The 23,583-nt window shown below is 45.4% G+C and overlaps 1 protein-coding gene across 2 annotated transcripts in view; it reads right to left on the bottom strand.

Annotated features, from left to right (window-relative positions):
• Window positions 1-23,583, bottom strand: part of SLC4A8 (solute carrier family 4 member 8) — a 544,868-nt gene that overhangs the window by 146,046 nt on the left and 375,239 nt on the right. For both annotated transcript variants that reach the window (XM_085654497.1, XM_085654496.1), the window contains exon 14: window positions 13,663-13,908. In XM_085654497.1, coding sequence (XP_085510623.1) covers window positions 13,663-13,908 — 246 coding nt within the window. The remainder of the gene's footprint in view (window positions 1-13,662; window positions 13,909-23,583) is intronic.

Below are 23,583 nucleotides of genomic sequence, written 5' to 3'. Positions count from 1 at the left end.
GCTGCGATCCGAGACGGCGCCCGGGCCTCATGGCCTCCCGAGCGACTTTTATAAGCAATATTTTACTACTCACTCTCTACTACTCTCTACTACTCACTCTCTACTACTCTACTACTCTCTCTACTACTCTCTCTACTACTCTCTCTACTACTCTCTCTCTACTACTTGCTCTCTACTACTCGCTCTCTACTACTCCCTACTACTCACTCTACTACTCACTCTCTACTACTCTCTACTACTCACTCTAGTACTCTCTACTACTCACTCTCTACTACTCTCTACTACTCACTCTCTACTACTCTCTCTCTACTACTCTATACTACTCTCTATTACTCACTCTCTATTACCCACTCTACTACTCTCTACTACTCACTCTCTATTACCCACTCTACTACTCTCTACTACTCACTCTACTACTCTCTACTACTCACTCTACTACTCTCTACTACTCTGTACTACTCACTCTCTACTCTCTATTACTCATCCTCTACTCTCTACCTCACTACCTCTCTCTCTACTACTCTCTATCTCTACCTCTCTACCTCTACACCTCTACCTCTCTCTACCTCTCGCTACACGCATACATATGCACATATATATATATATGCATATACATTTATTACCTACTGGCAGTCGCCAGTAGGTAGTTATAGTTAAGACCTATTTTCCATAGGAAATACAAACATTCTATTTGGAATAACGTTGGCGTCGATTGATGAATCTTCGCGAAAGTTTCCAAACTTTTGGCCAGCTCCGGTCCGCTCCTGTCCTGAAAATTTCACGGTAATTCGTCAAGCGGGGGCCGAGAAAAAAGGGGGGTACCAAAACGCGTTTCCCCCATGCATTTTCCCATAGGACCTGCTGACGCAATTACACCAAATTTGGCAAAGAGGTAGTCCTCAGTTCATACTCGTGCCTTTTACTTAAATGGTGTAAATCCGTTCAGTAGTTTCTGAGAAAATCAAGAGTAAAATCACATATATATCTGGGCGGAGCCTAACCACACATCTCATCGTGAGATCTGATTGGCTGTCAGCACTTCATCCAATAAGTGTTGGCAGCCATCTTGGGACCAATATACATGATAGCACCTCATTCAAAAGCATTGCAGTTAATAGAAGGTTTTAAGACTTTAGTTACATTATAAATCATTTGTTGATGGTACCATACTCATTTTAGGAATTGTGGTATGTTCTAAGGTGATTTTACCATGTGAAAAAGCCTTCTGCTGGGATATCATGAATCATGTTTGAGAGAAAACTATTTTCTCATGCTTTTCCCACAGAGGTTTGGAAGGTGATCTATAAGCTAAACTGAGAGCATATTTTCTGTAAATTCACATTATCTTTCTCAGTCATGTGAGAATGAAGTCTGACATTCTCAGTAAAACATGTACATCTAACAAGGGCAGAGACTGTCAGTTGATTCCTTTGTGTTCTACTGCAGCTTCCCAGAGTGTTCCAAAGAACAACTAGAGCGCTAACAGTCCTACTTATGACAAACGTATGGCACACCTGAAGCCATCTCGATTGGAAAATAGTGGTAACTCTTAAAACATTTAATTTAAAAAGAAACAAAATGAGGGGGTTCATTTTGCCATAGAAATTATGATTAGTGCTGCAGAAAGAAAAATGAGGGCACATTTTGAGTGACTTCTCAAATCCTCTTCTATTTCATTAAAAAATTCTGACATGCAGACTTAAACCTGCACTTTCAATACAGCGATCTAATGAGCAACTAGAGTGCTACTATTCAGAATGTATGGTAAATGTGTGACACATCTGAATACCTTCTTGATGGAACCAAAGTAAACAAGCATTGAAAATGCAATAGGTCTTGCCCTCGTTTGAGTTAAAGCAATTCTGTTTGTAATTAGGTGGCTTTTTAGCTTTGCTTGTATTAGTGTTTTTCAAACTTTCATGTACATAACATGCATATGCATGCATATATGTATGGATGCATTTATATTTGTATTTATATAGATATGCAGATTATATATATGTTTTTATATTTATGTATGTATATATATATATATATATATATATATATATATATTATCTACTGGCGGTCGCCAGTAGATAGTTATAGTTAGGATCGTGTTTCCATAGGAAATCCGCAACATTCTATTTGGAATAACTTTGGCGCCGATTGACGAATGCTCGCGAAAGTTTCAAAATAGGTGGGGCGCTCCGCTCCTTCCCTGAAAGTCTCGGGGGGATTCGTTAAGCGGGGGCTGAGAAAAAAGGGGGGGTCCCAAAATGCATTTTCCCCATGCATTTTTCCATGGGACCTTTAGTCCAAGCTACAGCCTGAACGGCTGAACAGAATTACTTGAAATTTGGCAAAGAGGTAGTCCTCAGGTCAGGGATGTGCCTTTTGCAGGTCTGGTGTAAATCTGTTCAGTATTTCCTGAGAAAATAGCATTTAAAAACATATATATATCTATAAGCGCGCACCGTGCGCGTACGGTAAAACTTACCGTACGCGTACGCTGCCGTGCGCGAGTGCGATTCTGATTGGTTGTTAGATCTTAGTAAACATTCGAATCGGTCGAAACCAGGAAGTGTCGGCCGCCATTTTGTCTCTCGCAGTCTGAGGGGGTGAAAAACAAAGGTGGAGAATGTGAAAAGGGGGCAGGGTGGACAGTTCCTGACCCCCTAGCCTTTGTCAGGGGGTCCCAGAAGGACCCCCAAGGGCCAAAATTTCCTTTAAATTTTTTGCAACAAAACGCGGAGTACGCGTAGCGTGCGCGTACGGTAGAAACGGAAAAATTCCGCGAACTGCGTAAAGTGGGTGCGCGGTGCGCGAAGCGCACCGTGCGCGTACGGTACGCGCACGGTGAAAAACCTTAAAAAAAAAAAATACATAACTTAGCATTTAAAAAAACTTACAAATTCACTGAAAAAACCATAGGTTTCACACACGTTATAGTTAGGAATTAGCATTTAAAAAACCTTGCAAATTCACTTAAAAAACCATAGGTTTCACACATGTTATAGTTAGCTGGACATTACACTCTTGAAAAACCATTGAAATTTCCCCGTTATAGTTAGTGCAGGCAACTATAACTCACGCGACCGCAATCCTCTGCTGATGACGTCAGATATTACATCACTGATGACATATGTGTCTTTCTGAAAAAAAAATATTTGCAATATATGTATAGCTAAAAATTAATGGAAGAAGACATGGGTAAATAAGTGTCTAAATACAGTGATGTAATATCTGACGTCATCAGCAGAGGATTGCGGTCGCGTGAGTTATAGTTGCCTGCACTAACTATAACGGGGAAATTTCAATGGTTTTTCAAGAGTGTAATGTCCAGCTAACTATAACATGTGTGAAACCTATGGTTTTTTAAGTGAATATATATATATATACACATACATATATATTCACTGAAAAAACCATAGGTTTCAGGCACGTTATAGTTAGGAATTAGCATTTAAAAAACCTTAGAAATTCACTGAAAAAGCCATAGGTTTCAGGGGCGTTATAGTTAGCTGGACTTTTCACTCGTACAAACCATTGAAATTCCCCCGTTATAGTTAGTTCAGCTAACTATAACTCGAGCGCCCGCAATGCACTGCTGATGACATCACATATTACATCACTCATTACATGGTCAGTGACATCACTCATGACATCACTCATGACATCTCAAATGACATTGGCATTATAGTTAGGCTCAGATTTTACTCGTACAAAACCATTGAAATTCATCAGTTATAGTTACCTGAGCTAACTATAACTTATGCCCCTTAATGCACTATGGTCACAGTCGGCTCCGCGCCTTCTGTGGGAGCCAGCATTGCTCCAGCACGCAGGGAGCGTCTAAATATGTTTTTCATCAAAGTCGCAAATCTGTCGCAATTTCTTCCAAATCTTTTTTTCTTTAAATGTTTTTTGCCCTGGTAGGATCCTGGGGGACCTCAGGGCCAGAGCTCGGGGGTCAGGGTATTCCTACCCTGCCCCCTTTTTGTTTTTTTGTACCTTTTTTGGGAACTCGGCTGAGGCAGAGTCCCAGGATGGTTGCCAACACTTCCTGATTGAAGTGTTGGCAACCAATCAAATATCAGCATGGAGACTCTGTTGGGTCGTCTGAGGATCCGTGTCCCTATATATACTAATAGTTTTTTCCCTTAATATTTCAAAACGTACTTAATGGATTTACAGCAATTAAAAGAAAATGCGCTTTCTGGTCAAAGAGCTACCTTTCTGCCAAATTTGGGGCAATTCCATTCAGTGGTTTGGGCTTTAGTCGTGTCTGAATTCCCTATGGAAAATTGCATGGGGAAAACACATTTCGGGACCGTCTGTTGTACTAATTTTAAAAATGTTGTGAAGATTCAAAGTTATTGCCAAAACAAAGAAGCTTTTCCTATCAAAACTAGGTCCTTACTATAAGTACCTACTGGAGACCACAGAAGGTAATCAAGGCTGGGGCACCAGTACAAGTGTGTCTGAACAGACTTCACTGTCACAGACCTTGGCACATGCCCTAAAGTATTCCTAAGTGGTCTGCGCCTCTGAAGAAGAGACTATTGCCAAGTCTGTGGCACTGCCTGATTGTGCTTGAATGGACTGTGGCAACCTGTGACCAAGCAGACTATGCCACTCTAAGTGAAGCTGCTGCCTTGACTTACTTGACCACGGTGTGCCTGAATTAATGTGTGGCTAGCCAAGGTGCTGACCAGAAATGTGCCAGAACAGACAACTCTACCGCTGCTGAGCTTTGAAGCGACCTGCAGCAGCTAAATTGGCGCCATCCAATCTGAGGCCAAAACAGGACTGTATTGTTGCCTTGACCCCCAGGAGGTCCAACAAGCTGAACTACTGACTCACAAACACATGTATGTGGATGAGGCCATGACAGGACCAGCAGGGCCCAGCTGGCAGCTGATCCCGTTTGCGGGGAAGAGGGTCGCAGACTGGAGACAGCTGAGCTCATGCTGCTGCCTCTGGACATTCATGTGGTTCTGCGACTGGAGCAGTGGGCTGGCACATCTACAACCAGCACATATTCCTTCCAAGAGGGAGGACCAAGACTGTAGTGTGGTGGGTCTGATCACTGTGTACCATGGACTCCAATATTGGTGGGCTACAGCGACTTGGGACACAAAACTGCCTTCGTGGTTGTGGGGCACTGTTCCTGTGCCTGAGACTAACACCAAGGTACAGTAGCACCAAAGGAGCTCATGGGGAAGCAGAGAGGGCATCCTCATCAAAGGACTGTAGCCCTGCACCAGAGACTCAGAGTACCTGAATGTTTGTAGTGTGTAGTATTAAGTTTTATGATGTGGGTTAAAGACCTTCTTAATTATAACGATAAGCACTGGACTGAACAATCAAGCTATTGTGTTGTTGTGGGTCTGTTGAGTATTAACGTTATTGTACTCCCACACTAACCTTGTTAAGAAGCCCTCTGACTGCTCGCCACTGAGTCAAGTGCTGAAGGGGTTGTACTTTGCTCTGTTTGCACAACCATAGCAGGACAGACCCGGGACATCAGAGGCAAATGGTCCAGACCTCATGGCCCTGGTTCAGTAACCCCTGCTTGTCCTGTGGCACCCCAAATGGGGTTTGACACCGCAGCTGCCACATAATCCACCATCTGCCGCACAATTTGTAAATTTCAACCAAAAATGCTTCCTTCTAGCTCAAATGGAACAAAAGTTACTAAAAATGCCACAAGTGGTGCTGAGCAATGGCGGATCCTTTGGAAAGTTAACTGACCGTATTTCAGTGGCTAACTGTCATAGAAATGGGTTGAATTGGAATTAACGAGGTGGGATTTTTTCTCAGAAAGTATTAATATGTGTTAAAATGACAAAAGAACAAACTAATTTTGTTAAAGAATGTACCACATTGTGCAGCATAATGTCCCTTTTCCTGCTGCATATTTAGTCAATCCAGCACATTCTTTGGCCCCCTGTAGCAGAGCTTATAGGTCCATTGTCGACAGTTAGCATTAGCTTTGCTGCGCTGAGGCTGCTTTTGCACACGACACTGCAAGCATTTATTTCGCAACACTCTGTATGTGCACCACTCACATGAGAACTGTCTGCTTTTCGCGTCCTCTGCTGTGCTCTGAGGTTTAGTCTGCCACGATGTACAAGGTCAATCAACAATGTCCCTTGTTATTCTGTTCTGGTCAGCCCCTCGCACCTAGACATAACATACTACCCACAGCTGCACTACTGGAAATCGTGTGTTTTAATATTGCAAGCACAACATGTTATGAGACACTTGGAGAGAGACCTTTCCAGAGAGAAGAGCTGCGCTTGTCCTAGGATGTGAACATTTTATCTATGCCTTGAGGAATGGGGTTGCCTGACAAAGCCCAAAGGTCTTGTTTTTTTATAATAAACTATTCCTTAGCACGGGGAGGGTGGTTATGTCTATTAGTCCTTTACCCACTGTCTTTATAAAATGATATCCCCGTTTATATTCTATGGAATTGTGACAATGCTGACTGTATTGTGTTTATGCATTCTGCTGCTAGTAACGGCACGTGTACTGTACCATAGAGCGCGTTAGTTAAAATAAACATTTTAAACTATAACGCGTCTCTTATTATTGCATTCTGGACAAGTATGAGTGAGTGAGCGAAAGAGTCCCGCGATTCCCAAGAGAGAGTAACATGTTCTGGGTTGTATAATCATTGGTAGCTTCGCTGTAGACGGAGAACGAATGAGACACTATAGCTAGTCGGTTTGGGATTTTGGGTACTTATGTGGTAGGTCGGTACACCAACTATTCACTGAGGTCCTGTCTTCCTTTGCATAGTTCTGTATATGTGCAGAATCCCAGCAACATGTCGCCACCAACATTTGGTCTGGTTCTTATCTGCGAGACACTTGAGTAGTGCTTGTGCTTGTCCACGATCCCCTCGCTTCTCTTTCCGGAAACAGCTGTGTCAGTGTAACCTCCCATACTGATGTTTTTATGGGTTCTATCAAGCTTGATTCTCTTTAAAGGTTTATTCTTATCTTATTGACCCGTTATTGCGCTGCCACACAAAGAGTTGTTATTCTTTCTCTCTTGACATGGCAGTGGCTATCCCAGCGCATAGTCGCGCTGCGCTCCGAGCTCATTATGGAGTGCCTGATGCAGGTGTCGGGCTTATCTTTGTGGTTGAAGCGAATCCAGCTTACCACTTCGAGGTGTTTTATACTTGGGTCACTTTTCCAGCGGTGGATGGGACCGATAATTTGTTCCACACATACACTGCCACGACCCTTCCTCATGTTTATCAGCCTTTTAGGGCTCTTGAAGTTCCATTAACGGCTTGGCAACACCAAATTTGGTTTAATGGCACCCTTCCTCACCCGGTCTCTCCGGTCCACTTGGGTCCTTTATCGATAGATAGGGCCACTTGGCCCGTTTTGGCTGGTTATACCCCACACCCACATTATCTAACAGTTCCTATAGCAGACCTTCGTGTATTGCACACGTCTTTGATACAAGTGCATAGAGCTGTTATTCAATATGCAACGCGCAACATCCAGGTGGGACCACCTGGTGTTGCTGTGCAACCCGCTGGAACTAGCAGAGTGAATATTAGCCCCGTCATGGTTAATTCAGTTATGGGCAAGCGTCCAAAGATAATAATAAGTTTAGTCAGCTTGAGGCTGTTTTTCCACATACCTCTCCTGTGGAAAAACACATGATATTGACTATTAATATGCCTAAGGACTTGCTACCCGAGTTAAATGATTGTAACACCTGGGGTAAGGTGTTTGCAGCGGTATATTAGAAGTGCTTCGACACTTCCTCCATGACCGTTCTTCCCTCGGTGATTAAACATGTTCAAGATGAACACGGTGCTGAGGCGGCTGTTGAATTGAGAATGAGACTGGTGGGAGTGTTCGACGTGGTTGCTGATCTGATCCTTGCCAATGTCAAGGACAATGCAGTAAACTTCCAGGTGGCAAACCTCTTGGAAACTGTCCCGGAGAGGATAAACCATGCAAATTACCGAAAATTATTGCAAGGGCTTATAAGACGATTGGCCGCAATAGTTTGGGACTTAAGCCTTTTGCTATTACACAAACGCAGTCTCAGACACAACAGAAAGCTCAATCTGATAAAGACGGGCATCAGTTCTTTTCTACGAAGAACTGGAAGAATAAAAAACGGGTAGAAACAGAAGCAAGGTTCGCGTGCTGGTTCACCAACACCTGAGTCTTCTGTGCGTACTTATGATTTGCGCGACTGCATGAAAATTCTCCTGACAGGTTTCAAGTCCCTGATCAGCGTTCTACTCATTCTTTACAGGACACATCAGGCTTTCAAGTCGGTGGTGGGGAATGCCAGGATCGTGGCTAGAGTCAAGCAGCACCACGAGGACGTGATCTGCCTCGTCAGGTTGAAGGCAAAGGAAAACAAGAGGATTTTCCTTGTTTTCCCCAACCGTTTCAGAAGAAAAAAGTTGCCGCTTTAACAGCAAGGTATGCCTCAGACGGTGAGAACCTGACTCCTGGATTTGACTTGGGCAGTGACTCTGCTCGACAGCGCGGCAGAGGTTACCATAGTGTGGGAGGCACTGCGTCCTTATCTGGGGGCGACAGCAACTGATACGTTTATTACAGTGGAAACGGCAGACACCCGAGTTGCTCCCCATGATAGACTGTATGACATAGTTTTTCAAATTGAAGGTGACATTGAACGTGTTGTTTGAGGGATTTTTTGGGAAAATCTGACCTCTTCTAATGACATTTTGTTGGCGGAAGCAGATTGGCCCCCACCATTTGTTCTAGCCCCATCGAAAGGGGAGGACATGATTCTTCTGAGTTTTTCGTGTTACGTCCCCAAGGAGCATGCAGAGGCTTTTGCAGCTGAGTGGGCTTTGGCTCTTGCACCGGCATTGTACCGTAATCAAGTGGGCTGGGATAAGGATTCTCCGCCTCATGAGATTCCACTGCAGTCTATGCCACAGCCTCAACTCCAATATCCCATCTGGCGGGAAGATAAAGGTCCCGTTTCTGATATTCTGATTGAGTTAGAGTATCAAGGTGTGATTGAGACTTGTGTGTCACCAAGGAATAATCCCCTTTTCACTGTGTCAAAACCTGATGGGTCTTACCGCATAGTTTTGGATTACCGGCATTTGAACTCTCATTGCCATACATTTGCGGTACAGAATACCCATAGTTCTGCTTTGATGGACAGTCTTGTTCGTAAAAAATATAAAACGACACTTGACTTTTCAAATGGCTTTTACAGTCATAACCTGTCCTCTGAATGCTATCAATGGACAGCGTTCCCAATCGGTGGAAAACAGAAAAATTCTGGCGTTTACCAATGGGGTATAAGAACAGCCCCAGAGTTTTCACCGCACGTGTTGTCTCTTTGTTAGACAGCATTGACCCAGATGCGTATTCGTATGTTGATGACATTTATCTCAGAGACGACAAATTATGGCCGCATCTCTGTGTTGACCGCATAATTCTAGAATTTGCGGACTACGGATACAAATTTAATTTTGCTAAATCACACATCGCTCGTTATGCGGTGCTCTTTTTGGGCTATGAGCTCAATAATGAAGGTAGGGGCTTGGCGTCCACTTCCTGGAGAAATGCGCGTGTTTTCAGTCTCCACTACTCAAACATCAGTCTGTGCTGGGATTTTTGAACTTCGGCCGGACTTACATCCGCGATTATGCCCAGGGTATCAAGCCCCTTTATGCCTTGATGCAACCTACATTTTCGAAAGCCAGCTGGTTACCGGAACATTCTGTTATACTGCAATCTTTGCAGTCTGATCTACTTGAATCCAAGTACTTACTGACACGTGACAACCACACAAACCTAGTGATACAAATTGTGCCAGGCGCAGTGGGTTTCACTTACTTGACATGCAATGAGGGTGACACAGTACCGATAGCATACAAATCACATTTGTACACTTCGGCTGAAAAGCATTTTTCCACTGTTGAAAAGGTCTTGACTGCGGTACAGATGGCGGTCCTAAAGGAACGTGCACTGGCGCTGGGGAAACGCATTTTGGTGGTTACGCCTTACCCTGCTTTAGAAGCAGTGACCAAGACAAGTGTGCCGAACTCAAAAGCCTTACACCCCGTTGGATACAATGGGCGACTTCTTTGACATCTCAGGATGTCACGTTTACCTTTGACCCCTCTCTCCAGACACAGGAGTTCTTGCAGTATGAATACGTTCATCCGCCTCCTCTGTCTTTGCTTCCGTTAAACGAGTACGCATGTATTATTGACACTGACGTTTCGGCGCAACCGGACACTGGTTCGAAACATGCTTACTCAGCGGCTTGTGCTATTGTGGCAGGTACCATGGTGACTGGTGAGTTTAAATCCAACATAGTGCATACTCAGGCACTAGAAGACTGTACCGCACAATTAGCCGAGCTACGCGCTCTGGTTCTTGCTCTTGAGTTTGCAGATCCAAAAGTGTCTACTCTTGTTGTATGTGACTCATATTGTTGTGTTCAGTCTTTCAATGACAACTTATTCTTTTGGTCTCAAAATGACTATTGAGATTCTAAAGGCAGCGCAATGAAGCATAAAACGCTTTGGGTTCGAGTGGCGAATCTTAAAGAATGTCTGCCTCTCACACATGTTATTCATACTCTTGGCCCTCAGCGTGTAGGAGCACACACGCTTGGGAATTGTTTGGCTGATGAAGCAGCCAAATCTGCAGTAGCCACGTGTTCCATAGCAGCCGTTACTAGGTCCATGACCAAGATTGATAATGATATTTTGGCAGCAAGAGCTGCAACTTCGGACGGCTCTAATTATCCACAGGGTTTCCCTTCCAAGTATTGTTAACAGTTAACTCCCGAACAAGTTCCTTTTGCGAGAATCCCTGACATTGGGGAGCGGCTGATTCCCAACGCGGACCGCAGACACACTTTGATCAAGACTGCACACAAAGGTATGGTTTCAGCCCATGCCGGCGTTCGGCGACTGTTTCTATCATGCAACAACGTTATTGGTGGTATGGCTTATATAAACAGACCCGTAACTATGTACTTTCTTGTGACATCTGTCAACAGATCAAGCCTTCTACGGTAACACGACCACCACAAACACCCCTTTGCATTGCCACTTGCCCTTTGGCTTGTGTGTATCTTGATCACTGCATGTAAATATATTTTAGTTGCAGTTGATTCGTGCACTAGATTCCTTTGGGTGTGGCCACAACGCAGTGCTGACGCTCAAAATGTCATCAGGGATTTGCGTGTCTTTGTGGGAATTTCTGCCTGTGGCACCTTTCATTCGGACCAAGGTCCAACGTTCGCCTCTAAGGCTTACAAGGATGCGATGAAGTCTATGGGGGTGCTGGTGCAGTTTTCATCTCCATACAGGCGTGAGGGCAACTCAATTGTGGAGCGAATGAACCGTGACTTAAAGCAATCCTTGACAGCTAGAGAGTCTTAGGTACTGGCAGGAACTGGTTAGATCATTTGTATGGAGTCCAGCGTGCACTTAATAATCTCCCTAGAAGACCTCTGGGTGGGCGGACCCCATATGAAATGCTCTTTGGCATTAAAATGTTTGTGCCAGACCTTGATGGTCTAGATGCTGCGGCGGCTGCCGCGTCCTTTGATGTAGATAATCATTCTACTATGTTACAGAATCTACAAGAGACCAGAGCCAGTCTTGCTACTGAACATTTGTCCTCAGCAACTGATGCAGCACTCCTGAATCCGGTGGTCGGCTGGCTTCCTAAAGTTGGTGATCTGGTACGAGAAAAGGTGGAGAACAAGAAAGAATTTGGTCCGTCTTATCCTGCACCGGTTCCGGTGCTTGGCCTCAAGGGTACTCGAACAGTGATTTTACCTCCTCTTCCTGGTCGCAAAGACAACAGATACATTTCGGTAGACAATGTCAAGCTACAACATCTGGCCAATTCTGAACAGTGTGACGCCTGCTGTTTCATGTCATACAATTTCAAGGATGTGTGAGAGTGGCACGTCTTTCACGTCGCCACACGAAACTCTTATCGAGATGGACCCTGTTGTTGACCTTTCTTCTGTTCCCCCAGCTTCCTCCTGCAACGCGGAGGCTGAATATACATATCCCACAACTGACTCTTTGCAGGATTTGCCAGATACTCCTTTGCATCATGGCAGTTTTTCCTATGACTCGTCCTCCACCTCATCAAGGGGCCCAACCAAGTTGACTATTTTTTTCCCCTGGTTTAAACAGACTTATTTGGTCCTCTGTGGACATACATCTGGTTGGTCCTTATCCTGATTTTTCTTTTTATGTCAATTGGATTTATAATTGTTTTTTTCCTACTCATCAATGGTCACTATTTGCCTGAACGCTCTGCAGTGAACTTGATTGATGGTGTTTTGGCCCACCACTCCTCTTCCCACGTCATGAAGCGTGACCAGACTCTAGTTAACATTTCAGCGTTCCCAGTTTCCGATGGAATCGTCTGGGATAAAGTGGGTTATCAGGTATATGGTCCGACTGAGGTCATCAACGTACCGTACATATTTCGTGTTTCTATGGGTGATGTGGTGACACAGGACATACGTTCCGATGATTGGGATGTGCATGCAATACAAGCCTTGTTTTCTGATTTGAAATATTATGCTGCTTTTGAAGCTGAAGATTTGTATGTGAATTCTGTGAATTATGCAGATCTGTTCTGTTATCAGCATTATGGGCATCATTTCCTACACAAGACTAATACATTACGTCCTGTGGTTAATTACACTCAGTGGGAACATTGCCTAACACCATTAAAAGGCAACTCGAAAACACTTAGAAATAAGTTTACATACTTTACAAATTTTGATAGCTCCAACCCGGAATCATATTAGCTTAAACTAAATGGTTCCTCCTCTGCAAAAGTCATGTTGACACACAGTAAATTTATTTATTCCACTTCTTTTCGACATGACCTGTCTATGAAAGGTTATGATCTTTGGAAAGACACGATTGATTTGAAATCCATCTGGGGTTCTAAGAGCTGGCAAGTGAGTGGCACAAAGGCCTTACATCGTGCCTGCCTCATCCCTACACAGATTAAATAATACAGTGTACCAAACTACATGTTTTGGTTCGGCTACTGCAAAGAAAATGAACGCCCCAGCTATTCCCTCTTTAGCAGAATATAGCAATTGGCGCTCACACACAAATTATACGATTGAGTCCTTGCAGGCTTTGTTACAAAACAATTCATTTAATGTGTCTGATATGGATCCTCGAGGGTGGTCAAATTCAAATGCCTGCCAGCTCCGTTTTCATAAAATACCTTTGGCTATATGCAAGACAGACCCGACCCAAGATTTCCTGATACCCATTCAGTAACAACCTATTTGGTTGGTAAATTATGTCAACAGTGGTTGCAGCACTCTACAATTTAGTCTGTTAAACATCATTTATCGTTGTTATCCAACAATATTAATTTGGCTGATTTTGTCTTAGGACCCAGGGCTCCAAGGAAAAAACAATGGATATATGCTGCTTACATTGAAATTTGGAAACTTTACGAGAAATTGACCAAGCAAACTTAAAAAAAATTCTGGCTGTTGTCGCATTGCCGCAAAATTTCAGGGGCCCTGATTACATTTGAACCTTTGTTCCGATAACCATGATTTTGCATGTCTCAATGCCATCGCCGAAGAAGAGTATCACTTGACGCACAAACACATGTAAGAAACTCTTACTAGTAGAAGGTGAGGTTGTCCAGGTGGCTGTGCATGTGGATGGGGTATGTCTCTCCTAGGTGGATCAACTTTTCTATGGACTCATAGATGAAAATGATGCAGATCAGGGAGGCGAAGGCTTCCTCCGTGAAGCGGGTGATGTAGCATACAAGCGAGCTGGCATCGGTCGCCACCAAGAGCAAGCACAGGAATGCTGTCCAGAGGCCAATGCATGCCCTTAAGGACAGGTACGAGAGATCCTGTTGCCTAAAACAAAGCAAAAGAAATCAGAAAAAAACGCATCAAATTTAAGGCTTGCACTAACAGGGAAGGTAATGTGAAAATCTTCTTCATAACGGCAAAGTACACAGCTCAACATGACAGCAATACCTTTCATTATGATACTTCCAAGCACTGCAATGACACAGATTTGGAGAATTGTGTAGCAGTCCTCCCTCATATTGCACTGTATGTGACAGAATGGAGGATCATAAAGCACCACCCCTGCACGCTAATGTCAGTTTCTGGTCTTTTCCCTTTCTACATCCTCAGATGCACAGTATAACAATTGCTGGTAACAGTGCTGATTAATAACCTGGGATCTTTTTAGATGTTAAAAAGAGGACACTCCACAGAACAAGGAGTTGGAAGGTTAGTGAGGAATCTACAATTAGGAGTATCCACCAGAATGAGTTACCATAGGTAAGTTACTTGTTCTTCTGATGGCTACTTTTAACTGCAGATTTCTCACTCGGAGATAGATACCAAAGCAGTACCTACTAAAGGCAGTAGGTCTGTGGAGTGGCTGTCCAGGCAATGGTGCTTTGTGAATGTATGCACTGACACTCACGTTGCAACCTGGCAGTTATCAAGAACAAGCTCCCCTCGCACCAAGGCAGTGGTAGCGGCCTTAGTCCTGATGGAATGGACTCTCAGGCTCTCCGAGGGTTGCTATCTGGCAAGAGCATAGCAAATATTGATACAGAGGGCTGCCGCCCTCTACAGGGTCCTGCACAGCCTTTCCTTTCCTTGCTCTAAAAAACCCCACTAAAAGCTGCTCATCCACACTATGGTCCTTGGTATGATCAATGTAAAAACTTAAAGCCCTTTTGGGGTCCAACCAATTGAGTCACTCCTTCTCTTTTGAGTGGTGGAGGGGAGCAAAGAAAAATGATAAAATGACTGATTGCCTGATATGGAAGGAAGTCCCGGGTTTTGTTTAAGAGGCCCCTCAAGTCCTCAGCAGCACTTTCTCTGGAAAGAAGATAGTGTACAGCAGATGCACTAAAAATGGCAACAGTTCACTCGCGATACAAGCTGACATACTCACAATGAGAAAGACAGTCTTCAGAGTAAGGACAGGTAGTGAGCAACTATGCATAGGCTTAAATGGTGTACACATGAGAAATGTCAAGAGCAAGTGAAAGTTCCACTGGGGCATCACATACGGTTTCAGAGGGAACGTGTGTTAAAGCTTCAATAACCCTCACCATATGGGTGATTTAAACAAGGACGATTGGTCCGGCAAATGTATAAAGGCTGAAGGGGCAGACAAATAACATTTTACAGTGCTCACTGCAAGTCCCTGCCCGGGCACCACACCAGGTTACAAACTAGTCCCAACACCCAGCCTAGAAGGATTTCATGGAGAATCTAGTGGCTTGGATGACAAACAGTCCAGATGGCAAAGCAAAAGCAGTCAATTACTGCAGCTCAGTTTCCACACATACATGTACAGAGGTTTGTGTGGAGGAACATTTCTGTTACAGAGATATGAAGTCCTTCAAAAGTGGCAGCCTGATCAGAGCTGACTGGAAAGCACATGCTCAAGAGTTCCATGCACTACACTTTCCTTGTTCAATCAATGACTTGGGCCCGGTCATTCTTGATCTTCTTCAGAACTCGGAGAAGGGGAGGTGGTGGGAAGGCGTACCCAAATCCATTTTTCCATTTCAGACGGATGCATCTGCCAACAAGTGCTGTCTTAGAAACTCCAAAACACAAATCTGTTGGCACCGGTCGTTCTCAATGATGGGGAAAAGATCTAGCCAGGGCTGTCACTACTGGTCGAATACGCCAAGTGCCACCACAGCATGTAAACACCACTTGGGATCTGCCAGACAACATCTATTATGTTTATCCACTCTGGCATTCAGGACCCTGCTAGGTGGCTGGCGATCAGGAGATGTTCTGGGGCTCCAGTCACTTCCAGAGGCACAGATCCTCCTGGCACAGGGCCTGGGAATCCTTGCCACCCTGCTTGTTGCAGTAGACCATGGTGGTAGTGTAGTCAGTGAGAATCTGCACCGACCATGCATCTAGAAAACCTTCAGATAACTAGTACATTGACCTGGGCTGGGACTTCACTGGAGACCAGAGGCCTCTCATGCCCACCTCCCAAAGATGAACCTCCAACCCTTCACTGATGCGTCCATCACAACTGTCAGCTCTGAGTGGAGGAAGGAGAGTGGCCTGCCGCAGGGCAAATTGTGATTTGTCAGTCACTACTACAGGTGTTGAACTGTCAGCTCGGAGACCTGAATGGTGTCAGAAAAGCAGCCTTGATATTAGGCCCACTGGGATTTCAGGTTGCATTGTAGGGTTTGCTTGTGCAACCCGGCATAGTTGGCAAGGGGGATGCAAGAATCTAAGAGGCCACATTGAGCCTCTTATATATCGGAATCATAGCCTGAATGACCTAGACTCATTGCTGTGGAGGAAAAGCCCTGTACACCACCATGTCTAGGATTGCCCCAATGAACGGAAGCCTCTTTGAGGGAATCAGGTGGGACTTCACTCATTTATGGTAAACCCCAACGATGTAACTTGTTCTGCCATCATCTGGAGGTAGTCAATGACTGACTGTGGTGAGTCTACCTTCAGCAGCCAGCTGCTGAGGTACAGCAATACAGGGACTCTGGACCTCCAAAGATAGGCAGCGATCACCACCATCACTTTTGTGAATACTGAACAGGCACTGGTTAGGCCAAAGGGGAGCACAGCAAACTGCAAATGCTCCTGGTACCACCTTGAATGGCAGGAAATGCTAATTGGACTGCAATATAGCTACACGAAAATACGCATCCTAGAAGTGAAAGGACACCATCCAGTCTCCTGGGTCCGAGGCAGAAAGGATCTGAGCTATAGTAAGCACTGTGAATTTTTCCTTCTGCAGGAAGACATTCAGAAGTTGAAGTTCCAAGATAGGCCTGAGGACCCCATACTTTTTCCAAATGAAGGAATAGTGGTAATAACAACTCCCACCTTTCTCCAAAACTGGTACTATTTTTATTGCACACTTGGAAAGCAATAACAGTGCCCCCTGAGGCAGGATGGACAGATGTTTTTCTGAAGTTAGTTCTTGTCGTGGAGGAATACGGGTAGGAGAGAGAAAAAAGGTAGAGCATAACCCTTTTGAAGTATCTGCAGAGACCACCTGTTGGACATGACCAATCAACATCTAGGGAGGAAGTGTTAAATGCACTGGTTGGGTAGGATATACTGAGGACAAACTAAAGAAGCTTGTTGGCCGCTGTGGTAGAGCATGAGGACTTGGAGGACTGCGCACCCGCTGGCTTGTGTTCTGTCTGCTGGTTCAACATCTGTGGCCCAAAAGGACTGAGCCGTCTGCTGCATGATGACTATATATGAGAGAACCCTTGAATAGCTGTTAAATTTGTGTAACTGATGGGGAAATTGCTTTCCAGTGGCCAAAAGCCCCAATGAACATGATGTCGCCCTACTATCTTTAAAACATTCCTGAGTGGAGTCCACCATCTCTCCAAAGAGGCGAGATCCATCAAAGGTCATGTGCATTAGCTATGCCCATGGCAGATTTCTTTCAGAAGTGGCTGCAAAGACCAGCACTGGTACTGACTGCCCTGTCAATGCAGTCCATGGCATACAAGCCTGTGTGTAGATGACATACTTCACCGTATCCGGCACATCATGGCTCATCTGGGCCAAAGAGACCCTAAGCCATCCAGGACTGCCAACAAGATGTCGCTGCCTATGTCCTAAAGGACATGTGTATATCGCCCAACTGACAAACTGCATTTACAGATCTCAGTGCCAGGAGGGCAGAAGAAAACATTTGCTTGCCAAAAACATAAATTAGTTTGGATTCTCTATCTGGGGGATTGGCTGAAAACGAATTAATCTTGCTGGCTGAAGCCTGTGCAATGAGGCTTTCTGGAGCAGGGTGCTTATTCAGAATATCTGTGGCACAGGACACAAGCCTGGCCACCTGGTGAATGACAGGTGGGCAAGAACATGGTTTCGACTAGGTAGCTATCAAAGTATCTGTGAGGGCATCATAAAATGGGCTCTCATGTTGCTAGCCCAGGCTGCAAAATGTCTGGAAAAACATTTGTCTTAGTCTCAAGATGTAATTCTAGAACCTCAGCTGCCCTCAGCACCACCACTGCAAATGAGACACTTTCCTCTGTTGGTGGGCCATGTGGCAAGTCTGATGCAAGGGATGGAGATTTCCTTTCAGGGGCGGTATGAGGCCCCCCTAGTGTTTTCTAAATCCAGGTATAAGACATTATTGGTATAATGATATGGGAGCAAGACATCCCACTCACCATCATTATCAGTATCCCGGGGTGAACACAGTTCTGGCATAGGATCTGCACCAAAAAGAAAATGAAGCCTCTGCTAATAGTTAGTCACATTATAGGCAAAGGAGTCAAGCTGCTGGGCAACTAGTTGTGCTTATGGAATTTTGTTGCATGATATTGGTCGAGTTCGAGCTAACGTCGGTTCCAGGTCGGACATGAGCATCAGCACCAGATTATAAACTGGCGCTTGTGGAGTTGGGTATTGGAATCAGGGTGATGGGAACCAGCATGGATCTCTAGGTCAGAAAGGAAGACTGTACCCACGTCACCAAAGGCCCGTTAACACATCCCAAGGAAAAAGATAGTGCCGAGGAGAGACCCACCAACAGTATCCCGAATGGAGGCCCATGCAGTTCAGTGGGGCACTAAGGCACACCAGTGGGAGCTGAAAGCAAACTAATGATTGGGTGCATGACCTCTTTGAAAGTGTCAATCTGCTCTGGGGTCGACGATTGCCTGGGAAACTCAGTGTGTGTTGGGACTGATGAAGGTATCTGTTCCATAGCTGGTGACCTCGAAGGAGTAGGACTCAAATCTTGACACCCTTGTACCTTCTCTTTGGAGTCAGGAGTGGTAGGATGGGGTCAAGTCACACTTTGCTTTCTAAGGCTTGCGCTTGGACTCCTGCTTACCTGGAAATTTTGAACAGGCAGTCACGCGGGAGTAGGACCTTTTTGAAGACTGCAACTTCTTATATTCAGCAAAAATACAACTTTGCCTAAAGTCTCGATCCACCTTTGGCTGCCTTAGGGCATATTGTTAACTCAACTTGCAGCCGTGTCTGATACCCAGGAACCAAAACCACACCTCGTGTTAGTCTGTGTTTGACAAATGCTTTCTGCAGTCACAGCACGGCCTGAATCTTTTCACTCAGGACTTCATTCTCTGTCATACTGTTCGAAGAGTTGTTTGGAGTCACCGGATGACTAACAAAGGCGAGTGTGGTGCTCTGGTTCTCTATAAGAAGGCCCAGAAAGAAAGGAGCTGACATCAGCATGCACAGGTGGTACTTTTATGTGGCTCCACTCCCTCTGTTCCAGCAGGGAGTAAGCATGGAGCCACATAATACTACTTATCGGTGCTTCAGCTAGAAGTCTCCATCAGAACACCTTCGAAAGGGCTACTGACAATCACCAGAAACACTGGAACACATTCTAAATCAGACATCGTGTCAATTCACACAAACAGTACTGCCTTTTCCAAGAAAAACTGAAATAACTTGAATGCAACACTTATTAGAAATACTTTAATACCCTGAGAGGAAAACTGCAGTCAATACATAGAAGGAACACATTTCAACATACTTTGTAAGAAAGATATGAACACTTTTCAGGGAGCCATGCCATTATTTTTAGAAAGACCGCAGAACTATTAAATACTGCCACTTTTCAGTAAGACTGCAATATTTTTAGAGGGGCAGTAAGAGTACTTCTTAGATAGACTCACAGCTGAAATGCTGCTTTGCCAGTAGTGACACATCAAAACATGGTTGGATAATCTAGAATCTTAACAAGTGACTGTAACAACTTTGTGCAGGTTGCATTTACTGCAAGTCAGGAGGATCTGCACTTTTTTGACGCGCTGATTATGTATTAGCGGCAAACACGCAATTCTTAATCTCTGATCAATTACTTCAGCTAAAATCTGTAGGAAACCTCTGGGCTGAGTGTAGACTCCTTTTCCCCCCTACAGGGGGAGTGCTCTTGTGATTGGGGACTTGGTCGCTGGGACTGCTGCCATTATTAAGAGGCTGAAGGTCCCATGTAGGTGCCTGCTGCCTCCCATAGGTGGCAGCACTGCACATCATGGTGAAGAGTTACCGACAGTAGTGACTGAAGGTTTCTTGACAGCCTCAATTCACTGGGCCAGGTGGTATGCAAAGGTTGAATGTATCTTGTTGGACAAGGTGGATGGATGGCTTGCCTCAAGTCTTCTGCCATGGTATGTTCTATTAACAGAAGACAGAGGTCTCATGTTTTAAGAATTCTTAGGAGCAAGAACTATGTAGAATATTTGATGACATCACAGGAAGTGACGTTACACAAATGCTGAAATCAACGACCACCCCAGATGTGTGAACAAAGAAATAAATGAAAAAATAAAATAAATGTAAACTGAATAAACAACGCCTAAACTTTACTAAAGTTTACTTGTGGATTACAAAAGTAGTGAAGTAGCTTGCGGTCTGTTGGAGGGAGGACCACCGGGTAGTCGGGGGGACTATTCCGGGGCACCTTCCTACCGCAAAGTTATAGCCGAGCGCCGCTGAGAAGCCCCCTCGGGGAGGTCTTTCTCCTATGATCGTACTAGGCCCAGTAATACCACCACACAGGACTCAATATCAGTTGTGTGACTTGATTCTTTATCAGCAGTAGTACGTTCAATATTTACAGTGGGATCGAGGGATCCTGTAAGAGTCTCAATGTCTGTTAGAGGGATAGGGTAGCGGGACAGTCTTAGTACCAACCAGGTACGGGAGGGCTCTGCGCCAGACCTTGAGTGCTGGTCTCAGAGCGGCTCGGACGTGGGGAGCCGCGACGGCGTCTGCAGGGCTCGGGTGGTAGTTCCGCTTAGGTCGAGCTGCGACACAGTCAGCAGGGCTCCGGTGGTAGGTCCGCTTCGGTCGAGCCGCGACGAGGTCAGCTGGGCTCTGATGGTAATGTTCAACAAGGTCGGGCCGCGACAGCCTCAGCAGGGCCCCAAAGGTTCGTGAAGGTCTTTAAGCACGGTGGAGCCGCGCGAGTGTGGGTTCAGGATGAGTCTTCTTCCGTAGGGTCAGCCACGATCCGATCAGCAGGGCTCTTGACTCCAGGATACAACTCCTGTCCTGTTGTCGGGTCGCCCCAGATATAGGACTAGAGCCCTTTGATGTCCGGACCCTTGCGCCCGGAGGGGGCGGAGAGGCCGAGTAGGGAGCGGCCAGACGCCCAGCAGGAGAGGCGCCAGGCCCCAGAGAGCTGTGGGGCGATCGCACCTAGGTGTGGAAGGACGGTTGGGGGTCCCATCGATACTGCCCTCCGCCGGGAGTGGGAAGGGTTCACGTGGTATCCCCGGGCCAGGGGTTGGCGCCTTGATGTCGGGCCTCGCTGGGACAGAGGCCGGGTGAAGCGGGGTCACGCAGGTGGTCACGTGGAGTGACGTATAATCCAAAATGGAGGAGCCCCGAGGTGCATGGGACCTCGTGCGGCTTAGCGCGGGGAAACAGGACCACGCCACGAGGCAGGCTCCCACACGGTCGAGTTTAAAGTCATTCTCCATGTCAACTTACGGGGTCTCTAGAAGGGTTTCCCCTGTTTGGAATGGCTTTCTGAAGTGTCTACAGCTCCAACAACCTACTATGTATGCAAATGATCTCTGTAAAGAGGCATATTGAAAGTTCAGGTTCTAGACCTTCTCGCCAGATGCGACATTTATCATGTTGGGAGTGAGAGCTCAAACCAAACTCCAAATGAGTGAGTCTCATGTGTAATGAAAGAGAATTGGAGTCTCTGCAGTCAGTCAGTTTTCTCGATCCACTGACCATCTTTAGCATGCAGTTTGGTTGGCTCATGTCCACAGTGGCCAAAGGAACAAAGGGACACTTATTGTTATTCCTAGGACAATTATCTACTGGGGACTGGGATAACACACTGCAGGAAAGCCAGACAGGTGCTCCCATGCTGGCCATGGTCACTCGGAAAGGGAATACTCTCATTGGGGGGCATGGAACACACTGATATTATGAAAGGTAATACACCGCCCTGACTGCGGGCCAGAAATATACCAGTGCTCGGAACACATCACAATCACTTAGCATCCAAGAAGTCCCTAGGACAGGGAGACACATCAACACCAGTACAAGACAACATACAAGGGACATAGGAACACACTGACATTCGGAACAAGTAGACTGATAGAGAGAGGGCTGAGAAGACACTTAAAACAGAATATGTGGATATAGTTACATGGAGACCAAACAACTCCACTTTATGAGAGAGACATGTACACTGGAACAGGGAGAAATCTACAAAAAACACTGAGCCAGACACAGAAACGTATTTCCTGAGATGGAAAGGGAGACAGACAACTGGAACTGGGGGAAAACAAAACACAATGAAACAGTGAGACCAAGACATATGCTCTCATCCAGGGAGGCCCTAACTCACACTGTGAGGGACACTGACTGACACATGCATGCTCTCATGGGAGCCAAGACCCGCTAACCACATTCACTCAGGTGTGTTAAAAGGACAAGTGATATAACCATGGTAAGAATGCCCTGCCCGGAACTACACAGTGGTGCACAACTGGAATCCAATGTATAGCGTCTTTATCTGATTTTGGAAACAGGCGATGAGGACACGCTGTGGTATTAGCAGGCAGCCCATATGGGAATGAACCAGGCAAGGGCACTAAAAAGCATTGTACAGGGAGAGCTAATGCTCCAAAGTCAGGAACACTTCAACACCAAGTCAGAAAGGATACAATCACACAGACTGGGAACACACCAGCCTGAGGGCAAGAGACACCCACAAACACACTGAGAAACACACTCACTGGGTCAGTGAGACTGTAGATAAAGGGAGAATGTTGGGGACATTTTCGGACAGGAAGACTTCTACCAAGACAGATTTAGGGAGAGAATATTACCCACTTGGAAGACAATGGGCTCTTGTCATAATGAAGTACCAGGGCTTGGCACCCAGCATCCAGAGGAGAGTACAGTCTGAACCACTTGTGGGACTCCTATTTGCTCCCATCTTGCATTGGTATAGATGAATGATCTATGCACCCAATGGAAATGCTAACTGTACATTCTCCTTTCACCTTTATCACCAAGACACCAGCAAGAACCTGTGGGGACGAGGAATGCCAGGGTAATAAGCTGAAGGGCATTCTGTAAGAAGGTTTGTTATAAAGTGCAATCAAAAAACCTGATGACAAATACACACACCATAATCCACCCATAGAATGAATGCAATGGACACGTACATCAAACATCTCAACACACCACACAAGTCAGTGAAAAGTTGCAAGACTGGACTCTCTATGTAGGTAGCTCGCATTCTGAAGAGAAGAGTCTGGGGGTTACGGATAATATGAAGATCAAGTGCGGGAGGACAAGGATCCAGTAAGAAAATGGAGGCAAATGCAGCAAGTAATCACTTACAAAGTTAACATGGATAAAACACTCCCAGAACCTGACAGAACGATGAGACTAATGGGAAGAACACCCACATACACGCTTTAGTGGAAGGATGTGAGGGACCTCCAGCAGGATAGCCTGTCACAAGGCAACTGCATCAAGAGGAAGGATGAAGAGATAAAGCCAATTCATGCA

The sequence above is a fragment of the Triturus cristatus genome, chromosome 4_1, assembly GCF_964204655.1.
Source record: "Triturus cristatus chromosome 4_1, aTriCri1.1, whole genome shotgun sequence".
NCBI classification, from domain to species: Eukaryota; Metazoa; Chordata; class Amphibia; order Caudata; family Salamandridae; genus Triturus; species Triturus cristatus.
Note: the sequence above shows the minus strand (reverse complement) of the source record. Positions and strands in the feature narration are given on the sequence as shown.